Here is a 15,372-nt window from a genome sequence, read left to right as displayed (position 1 = left end):
CCCTTAAATGTGAATGCTGATCCCCTCATTAGATGTATTACACAGCAAGTCTGCATGGAAACTCTGATTTCAATAGGTTGCCAAATTGCCATTTCCCACCCCAGTTTGTACTCCTAAGGTAATTGGGATTCTGGCAGCTGAGCAGTCTGTGTTCTCCCTGCCCAACCCCTCCAACCATCCCCCCAGCCTGTGCTGAAAGGAGTGTGCAGAGACCTAAGGAATTACAGGAACGATACAAGAAGGGTTTAATAGTCCTGGTTTCTTTATTAGGCCAAGTATCAGTTTTGTGCACCCGCTCCCCTGTAATCCAGAGCCATGTTTAACAGATGTGCATGAACTTGTGCTTTAGGAACTTGCTTTTCAGCAATTCAGTTTTCATTTCAAAATAGGATTGTAGGGTTAAATGCATCTCGCTGCTAATGGTGGCTTTGCTGTCTAGTCTGCTTTCCTTTGTTTTCTGTTTGCACAAATGCAAAGCCGAGTTCCTGGGGCAGTTGAATACAGAGTTGCAACGTGTTGCACTCTCTCTCCTGTGCAGCTGCTGTGCCTGGACAGCCTCAGTGCCTATTGGAACGTCCACAGCACAATGTACTACCATGGCTCCCGGGAACAGATCCTGGTAAGATCCTGCAACACAACTGTCAATCTGGTGCTCTTGTGGTATTCAAAACTGATTTCTACCCCACTCCTCACTCTTTGGTCAGCTGTACTCAGGGTCATATGTCAATCCACAGCTAATAATTGTTTGTGAACCTCATTTGTTATCAACCCCTATTTAGAAATGATAAGTTTTTGACCCGTTATGTTTATAAAGGTGTTCTTTGTGTCCTTGTACAGTACTATCTGTTTACTTTTTTCTTTTGTGCTCATCTTTTACAGATATCTTTATTTTTGTTTCATTTTACCCTTAGCAAAATCTGCACTTAACCTGGTGAGCTTGGTTCTGACATGGAAGGTTGAATAAAAACTGTGGAGTGCTTAAAACTATCCAGTTGTTTAATAAGAAACAGCCAGTTGTTTAATAATAGCCAAGTTACTTCAGCTACCTGTCTGTGGATGTTTTCTCCTTGTTTCTCTCACACTTCAGTCCTTTCTGCTTCAGAATTTTACAACAACTCAGGAACTGAGCAGATAGCAAATAATATGTCCTTTTTAGTAATGTTGTGTTAAATGCCTGAATGCATTTTATATGTAATCTTTAGTGCAGCTTGTTTCCTGCAGAGCAAGGTCTTCCATCCAAACAGGCTGCTTTGGTCTTAATTTTATCAGCATCATCAGCAAATCGGATTTATCATAGTAGCTAATTGGTCCATGTTGTAGTAAGAATAAGCTGTGTAATCTGTAGCAGTCTGTTACTTTTGTACAACAGCCTTCAGATTTAAATAACATGAGTATATGGCTGGTGGTGAGATTAGCTCTTTATCCTTAATCTCATAGAAGTTCAACTTGTGTTAATATAGATCAGCATGTGGGAAATAGGTTGAAATATAAATACTTTTAATGAGAAAATGTACCTTTTATAAAATACAAAGCAGCTTTTAAATAAAGAACTGGGAAAAGAATTACATTGAAGAAATTTGCAGTTAGTAAATATTTTCCTGGTCAAAACAACTCTTAATATTCATGGTTTTCCTAAAATATGAAGGGGAACAAGCACTGCATCTGCCTTCATGTAATAGCTAGTATGTTTGTCTCCCTAAAAGCAGGCTTCCTGCTTGGGCTGGTTGTGCCATTGCAATTCTGAAACATATTTGGGCATGAATAAAGCATTCTCAAGAATTGCCTAAAAATCACAGCATCAGGCAGACCTCATTTTGAATTAAGTCTTAGTTTTAGCATGATGTTTGTCAGGCTTCTTGGCTGTTCAGTTATGTTCCTGACTTCTTTCTGTTTTTTGATTCCTCTCACACTTGCAGAATAGGCTCAAGTGGCCTCCTTATGTGTTAAGCATGAGGAAGGGTAGAATGTGAATAGATGCTCCTGCTACTTACAAAGGGTTTAAGAACTAATGCTTGATTTTTTATGTTACATGTTTGAGTGCACACATGAACTGTGTTTCTAAATTAACACACATTTATTGAAGATTTAGAAGTCGAATAAAAACTGTGCTAACGTTCCACTTCGTACAAGAGACTTAAAATTCTCTTTTAACCTGGTATATTTAAACCCTTCACTCTGAAGTGCTTGTGCTGTATTAGATTTCCCATTTAGGGGGAGGAGGCCCTTGTAAAATACCTGTGTACTCAAAGCTTAAGAGAGCTCCTGAGCAATTGCTAGACAGTGTCATATTCCTTTGCAGGATCAGCTGAAAAGAGGAATTCCATGTGGTGGTAACCAGCCAGAAGATTACCAGTACAGTAAGTAAGCTGGGGATGGGTGAATATAACTGTCCTGAGCATGTTGGTGTGCAACAGCCCCTCACCTGATGGTACCTGTGTGCTTGTTGATAATTCTGGGTTATCCTCATTGTTGGTAAGAATTGCGTCCTAATTCTGTGGGTCTTTAGAACACACATTATCAGTACAAAGTGGTTGATCTGTTGCTTCCCATTTTTTAAATATGAAATCCATCTCAATATTTTTTAATCTTTAAGTTTTTAGACCAGTGTCAGCCTCTGCAAGACTGTATATCAACCCATATGCAGAAGTAGAACTGAAAACTCCCAAGATTGATTGTAATGTGGAAGTACAGAGAATTGTCATTGAATTCACTAAGCCACAGGTAAGCTGGTTTGGTGTTTGTTATCCCCACTGCAGTTTGTGATGAACTGTCGGGGTTTTTCCCTGGAAAACATTCTTCTTAGGGAATTTTCTGCTTAAATGCAAGTAGAATGTCTGAGCTGTTTAGCAGTACCTGTGGGAAATGTCTTGGAGTCATTTTCCCTCTGTGTAACAATTTCCTGGTGCTAAATCCTGACACTCTTCTTTCTCTGGGGACCCTCTGGGGACCACCTGATCCGCATTCAGCCCTTGCAATAGGATTCCTTTCACACAGAGAATGGAATCATGGGGAGCCCTTATCTTATCAAACCACAAGCCAATGTTATAACTGCAGAGATGGCAAAATACAAGCAAGGCTGGGAATGAGTGGAGTGTGCTGGCTTTGGCAACACAACCTGCTGAAGGACCAAGGAACTAATTTAGGTGTCTCCCCAGCAGTGTCAGTGTTGTTATTTATTCAGAGAGAATTTACACTCAGTTGGCCAGAGAGCTTTTTAGCTCTTACTCATGTCAAAGTGTATATTGAGACAGTAGCACTAAAGTTAACTAATGCAAAGGCAGTTCTAAAATGAGGGGAACTGTGCATTGCCAAGTGAATGTGGTTGGCTTGAGAAGCCTGAGACACCAGAAGTTTGTACAGGGGTGTCCTTGGAGAGCAGCGGGTATAGTTTTCCCACTTTTACATACTAATGAAACTGCATTTCTGTGGAGTTTGAGGAATGCTGAAGACCATGGTAGTTGTTTAGGCAGTGTTAAACCAAACCTGAACCCCTGCTGAGAGCCCTGTTTCCTCCTGTGCAGTACCTGAGCATGATCGACCTGCTGGAGTCCATCGACTACATGGTTCGCAACGCCCCGTACAGGAGGTTCAGGCCCAGTGTCCCTCTCCATAAACACGCTGGGCAATGGTAAGATGGCAACGGTCCTGCCTTCTTTGGAGCCCCCTCCAGCCTCTTCATTCTCCTCTGGGGTTAAAATCAGGTTTAAAACTAGATTGCATATAGCATTTTAACTTTCACAGAGCTTTGCTTAGCCCTGAGATCCAAGTGATGAAAGTCTCACTTGCTAAGCTGAAGTCCCCAAAATCTGAACAACATGCCAATGTTCTTAGAGGCTGGAATGTAATTTTAGAAAGACTAAAGAAAAAAAATTAGCGAATGTATAGTACAAGGGAAACATGTCTGTCAACTGTGATTTTTTAAAGTTTTGAACTGATATGCATTTTCTTGACTTTTTTCTAAGTGTTAACTGATGCTGATTATCAAAGTTAAGTGTATTTAAAACTGTTACACCCCTAGTGTGCAAACCTGCAGAAATCAATAAAGAATGAAGATTTGTAGTTCTTCAGGCATTAAATGTAAGCCCTCAGTCTATTTATCAAAGTGGTGTTGAAACCATTAAAATTTTTATAAGCCAAGTTACTCAAATCACAAGTGGTAAACGAAGTTTGCATATTAATAAACTACCTCTTGTAAGTTGTAATGCAGAAATGGAATGGGAAGTTGTTCACAAATTTGGGATTATTGTAGGTGGAAGTACGCAGGTGACAGTGTTCTTGAAGTTCACATCAGAAGACACACTCGGATGTGGTCGTGGAGTAACATCAAACAACACAGGCAGCTTCTGAAGAGTTACAAAAACACGTACAAGAACAAGCTGACACAGAGTAAACTGTCAGAAGAAACTCAGAGACAAATTCAGGTATGAGTTTTTTCTCTTTGGAGAAAGCATGTTTTGGTCCCATTGTGAAATAATTCTTGAAAATTCAGTAATCCAGGGTGATGGTTTTACAGGGGTACAAGAGGTCTGTGGAAATACCATTTTAATCTGAAGTTCAGTGTAAGCTGCTGTGCAAAGAAAATTAAAATACTAGTAAAGTGCCATTTAAAATAAAACCTCTTTGGTGGAGGATTAAGAAGCTTGGATGCATTTAATAAAGTGCAAGAGTAATCTGATAAAAAGAAATTGGACTGTGTAACATCAGATTTCATCTTGTAGTGAACGTTGAGGGGGGGGATATACCCTAGAAAGAAATGAGCAGATCTAGGAAGAAACTGGAGTGTAAATATGAAGGAGCTCTTAGAGAATTTGTGGTGAAGAGCCTTTCCTAAATGTGTTTTAGAGGCAAATGATCTCATCATCCATTTTTGCAGGACCTAGAAAGACAGCTCGATGTCTTCAATATAATCTTAGCAAGGCAACAAGCACAAGTTGAGGTAAGAGATAATTTTTGTTTGAGACATATTGTAACACTTCAAATAGGATGGTTTTGTCATCTTAAAATAATTGTGCTGATGTGTGTGATAGGATAGGTAGGTGGGAAGGGAAGTGGTCAACCTGGAAACCAGTTCCAAAAACCTACCAGTGTGTGCACAGTTCCTGTTCCCCACGTTGTACCGTTCAGGCAGTTGTGGAAGGATCCTGATTTAATGATTCCTTTGACTTTTGGGAATTCAAGACTAGCTCTGCATTATTCCCTTCCTGCTTACTCCTTTAGATATTCTGTTTTTAGAGGACAGCCAGTCTAATTAGAAGGTAACTCAGAGACAGTTGTTAGGAGGTATATGAAGTCTCTAACTGCATTTTATTTTTGAAGTCATTTGTGACTCTTAACAAGGAGATTCATGATATAACAGTGTGAAAAGTGTTGTATCTGCAGGTAAAATCAAAACCATGTAGCAGCTCGGAGTAGTCCTGTTGTGAGAACATGCTACTGGTAGTTATCCCCCCAACATGAAAATTAACCTCTGTAATTGCATTGTGGATTTACTGTTCATGCCAGTGTAGCCTCAGTGTTTGGCTACACATCTGGAATATGTGTAAAATTATGATGAAAAAATAATAATGATGGTTCTTATTTTTGAGATGTTTGTGGTCAGAATTTCGTTTCTGAAATGTGAAGTAAAAACTTGAGCTCAAATTAAAAATTTGAAATACTTTAAATTTTAAAAATTTAGAACTGAAAAAATTTAAAATTTCAAAAATTTTAAATGGTACAGGATCAGGCCTCAGGTTTGTTACTACCAGATTTAAGCAATGTAATTGCTTTTTGTATCCTCTTAAATGCTGTCTTTTCATGTAGCTTCTGCCTTTTGTAGTCTAAATGGCAGTGAAATTTGGAGAAGAAGCTGACCGAAGTTTAAAGTAACACATGCTTGTTATTGTCCATGCACATACACACACACATAAACCTGCCTCCCACTCTGATCCTCTTTTTGCCCCTGTCTAAGGGGTCAAAGTGCTCTTTATTTCTTGTGGGGCTGCTTCAATCAATAGTAATACTGTTAACTCCCTATTTTGTCCAATGTGTTTTAATTTCTGGTTTGCAGACAATAAGATCAGGACAAAAATTACTGAAGAAGAAAAGCACTGAAGTAGAAAAGAAAAGTGGAGGATGGTTTGGTGGTTTCTGGGGTAGAAGAGAATCTAGGAAAAAAGAAGATGAAGAATCCCCTGTTCCTGAAAGTAGGTGTAGATTTAATGCACTAATGTTTAGAGAGACTCCCAGTTTTTATATACATTAAGAAGAAAGTTATATTATGTTTTGCTTCCTACTATACAGAAGGAGGGAGTGTGGCATAAACAGTGCAGTATTGATTATTTTACAGCATTACTCACTGAATATTGAGCTGGCAAATAAGGCAACCTCTGAAATGGCCAATGCTTTTGGCCTCAGAATCTTGCTGAGGAGAAGAGTATGGCACTTAGAGCTATAGAGATAATTAGCAGCAATTGGAATACTCTTTTTCTGGTGATATGCTGTCTGGATCAGAGATTTGTTCTAATAAAACTCCTCAAAGCCGTTTTCATAATTGAGAATTATGGGAACTCGTGATTAAGAACTATATTGATTTCTGTGCTACATATGTAACACTGTATATGGACACTGCTGTGTGAATTATTTTACAATCTGCACTTAGTGCAATATGAAGAATCCATGAAATGTATCAGCAGCACTTAAGTACAGCTAATGTGAGGAAAAGTGCTTATTGTTATTTATAAAGTGCAAATTGTGTGGGTTTTTGGTTTTAGCTATTGATGAACTAATGACCCCAGAGGAGAAAGCCAAGCTTTTCACTGCTATTGGATACAGTGACAGCTCCCACAACCTTTCCTTACCAAAGCAGGTGAGCAACTTGTTATGGGGATGGGTTAAACAAACAAACCACCCAACAAATTAAGTGTAAAGCTGCTTTCATCTCCCTCAGTACCCTGAAGAAAAATGCAGGCTTCAAATTCAGATAGGAAATATTATTTGATTCTTCTTAAGTTGCTGATTGACAGAGTCCTAAAATGGTACATACATTGGGAAGTCAAAACCCTTTCTTGGCAAGATCAAGACATGACATTCAGCAGCAAGAACAGCAAAGGCATACATGCCATGTCTTCTAAAAAGTAGTTATTTAATGGGAGTATAATGATTTTGGTTATGTAGCTTGTTCTCAGTTTAGCTGTGCTTGCTTCACAGTTTAAAAACATCTTCCTCAAGCCTGAAGAGACACAGATTGGATTTGCTCTGCATTTGTTGAACTACCCTGTTTTATGTTAAGGAAATGATTGATAAGAGTTGAATCAAGTCAGGATTGTGCTTTGAATCCTACATAGAAATATGTTTCTAACCTTAGGTGCCTGGAATAACTTAAAAAACACATTGCAGTGATTTGTTGAATTGAGGAGTTCTGAAAAATTATTCTCATTGAGATGACTAATTTTAATTCTCTCTGTTCTTCTCACCAGTATGTTGCCCATGTTGTGACACTGAAGCTGTTAAGCACTTCTCTTACAATCAAAGAAGACAAGAATGTGGCAGAAACTCTTAAAGTGCAGATAATTGATCTGAGCACCAAAATATCCCAGCGCCCAGGAGCACAGGCCATCAAGTAATTGGATTGGTATTTTATTTTTGTAGAAACATCTCTGCCCCCACCCCCCTCCCCAGCTGCTTAATTCTTTTTCTTGGTTAGTGCATTATGTCGTATATTGATTTTTAATTTTCTGGGCAGTCTGTAAATCATCATTTGGTGAATAACATGGAATAGAGGGAAGACTGTTTGTTAGTTATCATAAACAATAGCAAGCTCTTTCTTGAATCTAAGTGTCAGAGTGCTGAATATGACTTTTGGGAAGTGACAGCTAAGCAGTGTGAAATGCTGTGGCCAACACACTCCAGCCAAGCATGTGTTGCTTACTACCAAAGAAATCAAAAACTGTGTCTGTGTGTTCAGGTAAGAACCTGAGAGCTTCCTGTTTTAAGAGAGGGCACACCTGAAATACTGAACACAAATTATTGGACAGTCAGTAAATGAATTATTGGACAGTCAATGGATAAGATTTTCAGTGTCTGCAAAATGAGTCTGGGCGCTTTTTATGGTTTCATTTGCAGTTCCTTCACTTGTGACTTTATGCATAAATCACCAGCTCAGCTGCTGACTCTTGAAACATTTTTGCTAAAAGCCATTGTGGTGAATATTAAAGGTGCAGCCTGAATGCTGAAGAAAACCAAGAAGAGCTTTGAAATTCTTTTACATAAATGCATGCTATATAATTGAGTTGGCACGAGTAAAACAGGAGAACAGATACTCCTATTAATGTTAGGTTTCAGAGAAAAATATAATTAAGTTATCTCAACAGAGGCAGGCTCGTGGCACTGATTATGCCCAAACTGTGTTGCCTCCCAAAGTCAGGGTTTCAAGGGTGGAGACCCAGGACCTGAAAATCAGTTTGGTATCTAATAGGTGCTTGTGAGGATGAATGAAGGTCATGTAGCTTGGTGGTGTTCAGTGACTTCCTTCAAAGGCTTTTCCTGCAGACACTTAACCCTATTGTCAGGGCAACTGTCAGTACAGAATAACCATTGGCACCAAAACAAGTCTGTGACTGATATTTATGTCAATGCATCAGAGTTAACATTCCTACAACGTTCCTGCTCTTTTTATTTATGTAACATAAATATTCTGCCTTTCTCTTCTCTTGCAACTGATTTTCTTAATAAACATGACCTGAAAGTTCTATTTAATCCACTTTGCAGGTAACAAAAGATTAGGAGGACGTAACACACCTGTGTTGCTGTGAACACCTTGCCTTCTTATTTTTCCCATTTAATAATGTAATTTTGTAAACCTGTCACATGTTAGTCATGCTGAGCTTTATTAAAGGCTTTCTCATCTTGCTGGTCTTTCCTAGATGTATTTAGTATTCCAATTAAGTATTTTTTACTATTCATCTTCTTTAGGGTTGAAGCAAAGCTTGAAAACTGGTATGTTACAGGCCTGAGACAGGACAACATTGTGCCATCTCTTGTGGCCTCCATAGGGGACAGCAAGTCTTCTCTGCTTAAGATCGAGTTTAACACTAACCCAGAGGACAGTCCAGCTGACCAGAGCCTTTCCATTGAATCCCAGCCTGTGGAAGTCAAATATGATGCAGTGAGTAGTAACCAAAGCCCTGAGTTATTTCTGATTCCTCTTTCTCTGCCAATACTCTCTTTGCTCTATTTTTGAGGTTTTACTTGAGTGACCTCTATATATATTGCTGATTCTTGTCCTTTTTTTTTTTTTCCCAAAGAGAACAATAAATGCAATGGTAGAATTCTTCCAGACAAGTAAGGGAATGGACCTTGAAAGATTAACGACAGCCACGTTAATGAAGCTGGAAGAAATCAAAGAAAGAACTGCTACAGGTAAGATAATAACAAATCTCACCTAAGGTGAACCTTTGAAGGTGTTAAAAAGTTTTGATGTGATTACCTAAACACTTTGGTTATGCTTTGATCACTGGCCAAATAGTACGATTGGGATTTTTCCTTGAGTTGGTTTCTTGGAGAATCAGTGGATGTTTTGTGGGAAGGAGCACTGAGTTTGGTGAGAAATCAGTAAATGCTAGGGAAGTCAGTCTGGACTCCAGATGCTTTATCTTTCACATGAATAACACCTTTTGATATGTTGACTGGCACAATTGTTTCACCTGGGAAGAGCATTTGAATTTCCTTTTGATTTCAGGGTTAGTTCATATCATTGAAATGCGAAAAGTCCTTGACTTGAAGATTAACCTGAAACCTTCCTACCTTGTGGTTCCCCAGACGGGTTTCTACCAGGAAAATTCAGATTTGCTCATTTTGGACTTTGGTACATTTCAGGTATGGAAATGACCTCTCCTATAGGCTCAGAGGAAGCAAATATTCTTTTCTTTTAACATAGCTGTCACCTGAAACTGTCTTGCTTTCAGAAGGCAGAGATGATAATCTGTGTGAATGTGTTTTTAACTTGATATATTTTTTACCAAGTACATTTGGGTCAGCAATTTGATCAGTGTTCAGAGTTGTTGTCTTTGACTTGCATTAGTTAATCCTCCCCAGGAAGCATGTTCATGTTTTAAACATGCTCATCGTTTCATATCTTTCATTTCTTCAGCAAAACACATGAACTTTTGTTTCCTTTGTTTTGTAAAATGGTAGCCTTTTATTAATAAAAGAGAATTTCATTTTTCTCTTGGAGTTTGAATGTTGATTCCCTTGTTTCTATAAAATTGAAAGATTGCAATAATTTAACTTGATTTAGCTGACTGATTATTTATTTTACTTGTATTCCACCAGTAAAATGGTAAACTGATTAAAAAAATTCCTTTTGCACAAGTTTAATTAAGTGAATTGATAGAAGTAACAAAAAAAAATTACTTATCAAGAATAAGTGAAGTGGGAAATGATTTTTTCTGTGTAAGGGTCCAAATGTCAATCAACTCCTATGAATCATATTTTTCATCTTTACTAGAATGAACAGCACATGTCAGTAAGATTTAGACTTAATTTTATCTTGTTCTTTGTGTTTAGCTGAACAGCATAAATCAAGGCAGCAGTGAAACTTCCAGCTTTTCGTCTCTGGAGGAGATTATGGACAAAGCTTATGACAAGTTTGATGTGGAAATAAAAAATGTGCAGCTTCTTTTTGGAAGAACAGGTAACAAAACAACGCAGTTTGTTGTTTATTCAAAAGCTTGCTGAAGGCTTCCAACCTGTAATAAATATGTTTTTAGAGAAAAAAGGCAAAGCAAAACAAGTAGGTAATGAAAAGATAGATTATAATAGGTGTGAAAATTTGGTTGGTTTCTCTTCAAACAGCTGCTCTTTTTTGTTTGGACTTGTGCATCACCTCCTTCCTTTGGTGCCATCAGTGAATGTAAATGCACAGAACTATTATGTTTTCCATCATGTGCAGGAAAAAATACAGCTCAAAATGCCTGGAGTTTGTGGAATCAACAGAATGCTAGGTTACTGTTTTGTATTTTGTCTGTCAATTTGTCTATCTGTCCATCTTTTTTGGGGGTTCAATAATTAGATATATCTTTTAGTGTGGAATTGGGCTTTTAAGGCTGCTAAGGCAATAGTGTTAACAAAGTAGACTAAAAGCTTTTAAAATACTCGACCTAAATGGTTTTAGGTTTCTCTGGTTGGTGAGTGGGGTTTTTTTTTACCATCCTAGTGATGCCATTTGATTAAGTTAATGATACCCTGATTAAAGCAATTAGCAGGTGATGGTTTTTCATGTGAATTTACTGACCCTTTGCAGGTGAAGACTGGAAGAAGGCTCGTTTTAAACATCCATCAACGTTGCACATTTTGCAGCCTATGGATATTCATGTACAGCTGGCAAAATCCATGGTGGAAAGAGATACCAGGATGCCAAAGTAATGTATTAATGTTGAGAAGATTTGTTTTTAATTATTGTGTACTTACAGAAAAGAAAACTCTGGTTTCCCTAAAGGTTCAGTTACACTTTATAATTTGAAGGTATTAACTAAAGAATAGCTCACTACTGTTTACAAACCCTGTTTTGGCCAGTTAGCTCCCTGGATCCTTTGCTGGTTGCTAATTACTGCTTAAACTAAGTTCCAGACCTGTTTTAGTGCAGAATCACAGGTTTCACAGTGATGTGATCTTTATATCTGAGTATCCACATTGGCAAGATTTAATTCAAGAATTGGCATGTGCATTTTGTCTTGGAGTTTGATCCCTTTGTTTTTTAAAAAAAGGTTTAAAGTGTCGGGAGGCCTTCCTTTGGTGCATGTCAGACTGTCTGACCAGAAGATCAAGGCAATTTTTGATCTGATTGACAGCATTCCCTTGCCTCAGAAGTCATCTGTGTCAGCTCCAAGCACAAAGGTAAGCTGACTACAACAAGGAAAACTGAAAAAAAAATAATAAAATAAAAAGACATTGCTAAGCAAAGTGTCTTCACTGTGACTCACCACCAGAACATGCTGGGCTCACTCAGACCAGGCTTGTGCAGCCTTTGGCATTGTCCTGCTGGTTTCAAGGACTGGCAAAACTGACCTTTCCAAAGAATATGAGGGAGCCAAGGTGGGACATGCACCATCAGTGGAAAATGTGGAGATACCAAGTTATACAAACCTGAAAATCATGTGTTGGATTTTTCTCTTTTCCCTCCTTCCAGGTACCAGCTATTCCCACAATTCCTGTTGTCAGTAAAGGGTTACTTAGGACACCCCAGTTGTTGGCAGAGATGGTGTCAGGTAAGGAGCTCAGATGTGCCTTTGTACAGGTAGAATAGCTCATATTTTCATGTTATTGGTGCTAAAACATAGAACAGTAGAGATGAGTATGATTGGTCATATCTAACTTCAACGGCATAAAAAGATTTAAGATGCTGATGTTACCTCAGAATAATAAACTTGTTTTTTCTAGAAAACAAAGGCACTTCATGTTTAATAATTAATAATTATTATGCATAAGCAACCTCTTCAAGTGAAAGTGAACTATGAATTCCAGCTGTATTTGGTTCTTCTGACTGTGTTGCATTAGCAAAACTCTCCTTTTTCTGAAAAGGCAGAACTAGAATAACAAATGGGAAATTACTGTATTGACACAGTGGATTTGAGCATTCATTTCCACGACTGTTCTAGGGGAGAACTTTCCTGTAGTGGAACCTTGCACAGTTTTTTCCTGGAGCTTCCTTTATAACTGATTTTCCTTATGTGTGTTCCTGAATGTCTGATGATGCATCTGGACCCCAGTGCTGTCCTTCATTTTTGTTTTGAAGGGCTTTAATTTTGTTCACCCTTCACCCAGTGGGTAGGAGAGCAGTACGGATCTACACTATATTTTGTCAGGGTAGATTTAAACTGCTCATGCAGTTAAAAATCCTGTTGGAATGGGAAAAATCCTGTTTCTGGAAAAAGTTCACTGAGGAAGTCATTTCACTTCTGTAGACTCTGAAGAAGAGTATTTTGATTTTGAGGAAAGCTCTGAACCAACTGATAAATCACTAATTAAAGGAGAAGAAATAAGAAGTGAGGAGCCTGCTCAGGAGGAACTGACAGACCTTCAGCTGAAGTTTGAAATTAAAGAGGTATGTCTGGAATTCTATTTTCACCTTCTACATAAAGAATATTTTTTTAAAAAATCCAGTATTCATTTACCAGTGTTGTCCAGATTAGTGGATGCAAGCACATAACCACCAAACAGAAAATATACAAGTATATACATAATATTTCTATGTGTGGGCAATTTATATGTGGTATGTATATGAGTTATTTCTTATATATATGTGATGCATATAAATAAAACATAATACATACACACAGATGAATTATGTATTTAAAAAAAGAAAAAAGAGAAGAGTTGGAGTATTTTTGGTAGAAAAAAATAGTACCAAGTCATAATTAGGGGGTGGGGGGGTGGGAAATCTGCACTGGAAGAACAAAAGTCAGACTGAAGCAGGTCACATGGAAAGAACAAATCCCAAAATATCTTCTATGTTTATAGCTGTCACTATTACACAATCACTTCTCGTTCTCTTTTTATACTCTCAAGTCTGTAATAAAAATAACAACAAAGCAGGAAAAGCATTAGTTTTGCATTTCTTTTCATTGTTGGTTTAAATGGTGAGAATACTACATGTGAGAAGATGGTGTAACTGTGTATTTCTGGCTCATCCAGGTTTTAGTAGAACTCACCAAGCAAAAGAAAACCGAGGAAACAGTGCTTGTGTTTGATGTAATGCATCTGGGGACAGAAGCTACTGTCAGAACCTATAATTTAGCAGCTGTGTCTTATTTAAAGAAAATAAGCTTGGATTACTATGAAATAGGAGGTAATAAGGAATGGAAGAGAAGTGTGTGTGTGTGTGTGTGTTTATATATATCAGTTATGTGAAGCTGTGGCTCTTCTGTCTGTTGTGCTCACTGAAATGCAAATGTTGGTCTAGTTTTTGGGTTCCAGTATTCAATATTCAGCTGTCCATTGGCAGTGTTTGTCCCATGGTACAGCTGATAAGCTCTGCACTCTCACCAAATGCTTACTGGGTAAATAAATAGCTTAGAGCTCAGTCTTTGGGTAGAGAAGGGGTACAGATTCACCAGTTTGCACTTAACAAAGAGAAACCAGTGATTCATATTTGGTGGTGCAGTGTATTTTAACAAACAGTATTGAGGGTTAATTGTTACCTCCAAGGCACAAATTCTTTGGTTCTCTGAAAGAGCAGAAATGACCCTAATTGTTGTTTATTTCCTGTGGTGTGTTCCAGGTAAAAAAACACCTATTCATCTCATTAGTTCCTCAGATAAACCTGGCTTGGACCTTCTGAAGGTGGAATATATCAAGGTATACATACAGCTTTTTAAAATTATTTTTAAATCACCTCTACATATTCTTAATACGTAGTCTATATATAGTCTTAAACCTACTATTCAGAGGTAGTTGGATTGTTTTGTACCTTCTGAAGAAGGAACCAACCAGTACCTGGTTGGAATTAATATTAACCTTCATGCAAATCATCGTTTTCAGGCTGACAGAAACGGGCCACAGTTTCAGACAGCTTTTGACAACACTGAACAGATGATTCAAGTGAGTGTTTGCAGATTTTATTGCTTATTTTCTTTTGGTTTGCTTGTTTAGAATGGAATGAATAAGTTTTTTGACTTTCCTGTTTTCCTGCCCTTCCCAGCCTTGCAGCAGGAGATTTAGAGTTCAAATGTACTTGAAAGCTTTTGTACCACTGAAGAGCAGTCTGTTGGTCTGTTGAACTGTGATGGAACACTTGTAGCTAGATCATGTGGGTAAATTCAAAGAAGAGAAGAGAAAGCATCTTCTCTTGCATCAGAGATCATGAAGTTCACATGCCCAGAATGGGAAACTAGTGGAGACAAGAAGTCTTTCCCCTTCTTGGCAGATAATCTGTATATATTATAATCTGCCACATAATCACCACTCTGTTGGCTAAATTCAATAAGTCTAAATCCATTTATGAGTGATTTTCCATCCAGGGGTGAGGGCAGAGGGTACTGTGTTCTAATTCTTCGCTCTGAAATATGGCTGGGGAACTTCTCACAAATCCTGCATGTCCCTCTCCAGCACTTGTTGTAGACTCTAGGATGAGACTTTGATCTCTTAAGAATTATTGCAATATAGGGAAATGTTTTTAGAAAATAAGTACCTAACTTCTCAAATTCTTCTATAGTACTTTTGAGTCAGAGATTTCAGTCTAAGGACAAAGAGTGTCTTGAGGAATTCTGAAAATAAAGTACAAAGGACTGTGTTTTCTGTGATAGGTGCTTCCCCCTCTTTGTAACTTGGCATTATTTTGCCTGCCATATTTTGGTGTGAAGACTAAAATATTTCACTTATCACCTAATGGTTTTA

General features: G+C 38.0%; 1 protein-coding gene across 5 annotated transcripts in view; it reads left to right on the top strand.

Moving 5' to 3' along the window:
* Nucleotides 1-15,372, top strand: part of VPS13C (vacuolar protein sorting 13 homolog C) — an 87,856-nt gene that overhangs the window by 11,872 nt on the left and 60,612 nt on the right. For all 5 annotated transcript variants that reach the window (XM_027704428.1, XM_027704430.1, XM_027704429.1 and 2 more), the window contains 20 exons: nucleotides 539-619; nucleotides 2,300-2,357; nucleotides 2,594-2,721; nucleotides 3,522-3,628; nucleotides 4,250-4,421; nucleotides 4,874-4,936; nucleotides 6,050-6,185; nucleotides 6,753-6,847; nucleotides 7,458-7,600; nucleotides 8,953-9,145; nucleotides 9,285-9,399; nucleotides 9,719-9,855; nucleotides 10,546-10,672; nucleotides 11,282-11,399; nucleotides 11,745-11,874; nucleotides 12,167-12,245; nucleotides 12,942-13,081; nucleotides 13,672-13,825; nucleotides 14,258-14,334; nucleotides 14,518-14,577. In XM_027704428.1, the coding sequence (XP_027560229.1) occupies nucleotides 539-619; nucleotides 2,300-2,357; nucleotides 2,594-2,721; nucleotides 3,522-3,628; nucleotides 4,250-4,421; nucleotides 4,874-4,936; nucleotides 6,050-6,185; nucleotides 6,753-6,847; nucleotides 7,458-7,600; nucleotides 8,953-9,145; nucleotides 9,285-9,399; nucleotides 9,719-9,855; nucleotides 10,546-10,672; nucleotides 11,282-11,399; nucleotides 11,745-11,874; nucleotides 12,167-12,245; nucleotides 12,942-13,081; nucleotides 13,672-13,825; nucleotides 14,258-14,334; nucleotides 14,518-14,577 (2,313 nt within the window). The remainder of the gene's footprint in view (nucleotides 1-538; nucleotides 620-2,299; nucleotides 2,358-2,593; nucleotides 2,722-3,521; nucleotides 3,629-4,249; nucleotides 4,422-4,873; nucleotides 4,937-6,049; nucleotides 6,186-6,752; nucleotides 6,848-7,457; nucleotides 7,601-8,952; nucleotides 9,146-9,284; nucleotides 9,400-9,718; nucleotides 9,856-10,545; nucleotides 10,673-11,281; nucleotides 11,400-11,744; nucleotides 11,875-12,166; nucleotides 12,246-12,941; nucleotides 13,082-13,671; nucleotides 13,826-14,257; nucleotides 14,335-14,517; nucleotides 14,578-15,372) is intronic.

Source organism: Neopelma chrysocephalum, unplaced genomic scaffold, assembly GCF_003984885.1.
Source record: "Neopelma chrysocephalum unplaced genomic scaffold, ASM398488v2 Primary Assembly neopelma1_274, whole genome shotgun sequence".
Taxonomy (NCBI): domain Eukaryota; kingdom Metazoa; phylum Chordata; class Aves; order Passeriformes; family Pipridae; genus Neopelma; species Neopelma chrysocephalum.
This window is presented reverse-complemented; position numbering and strand designations above follow the sequence as displayed.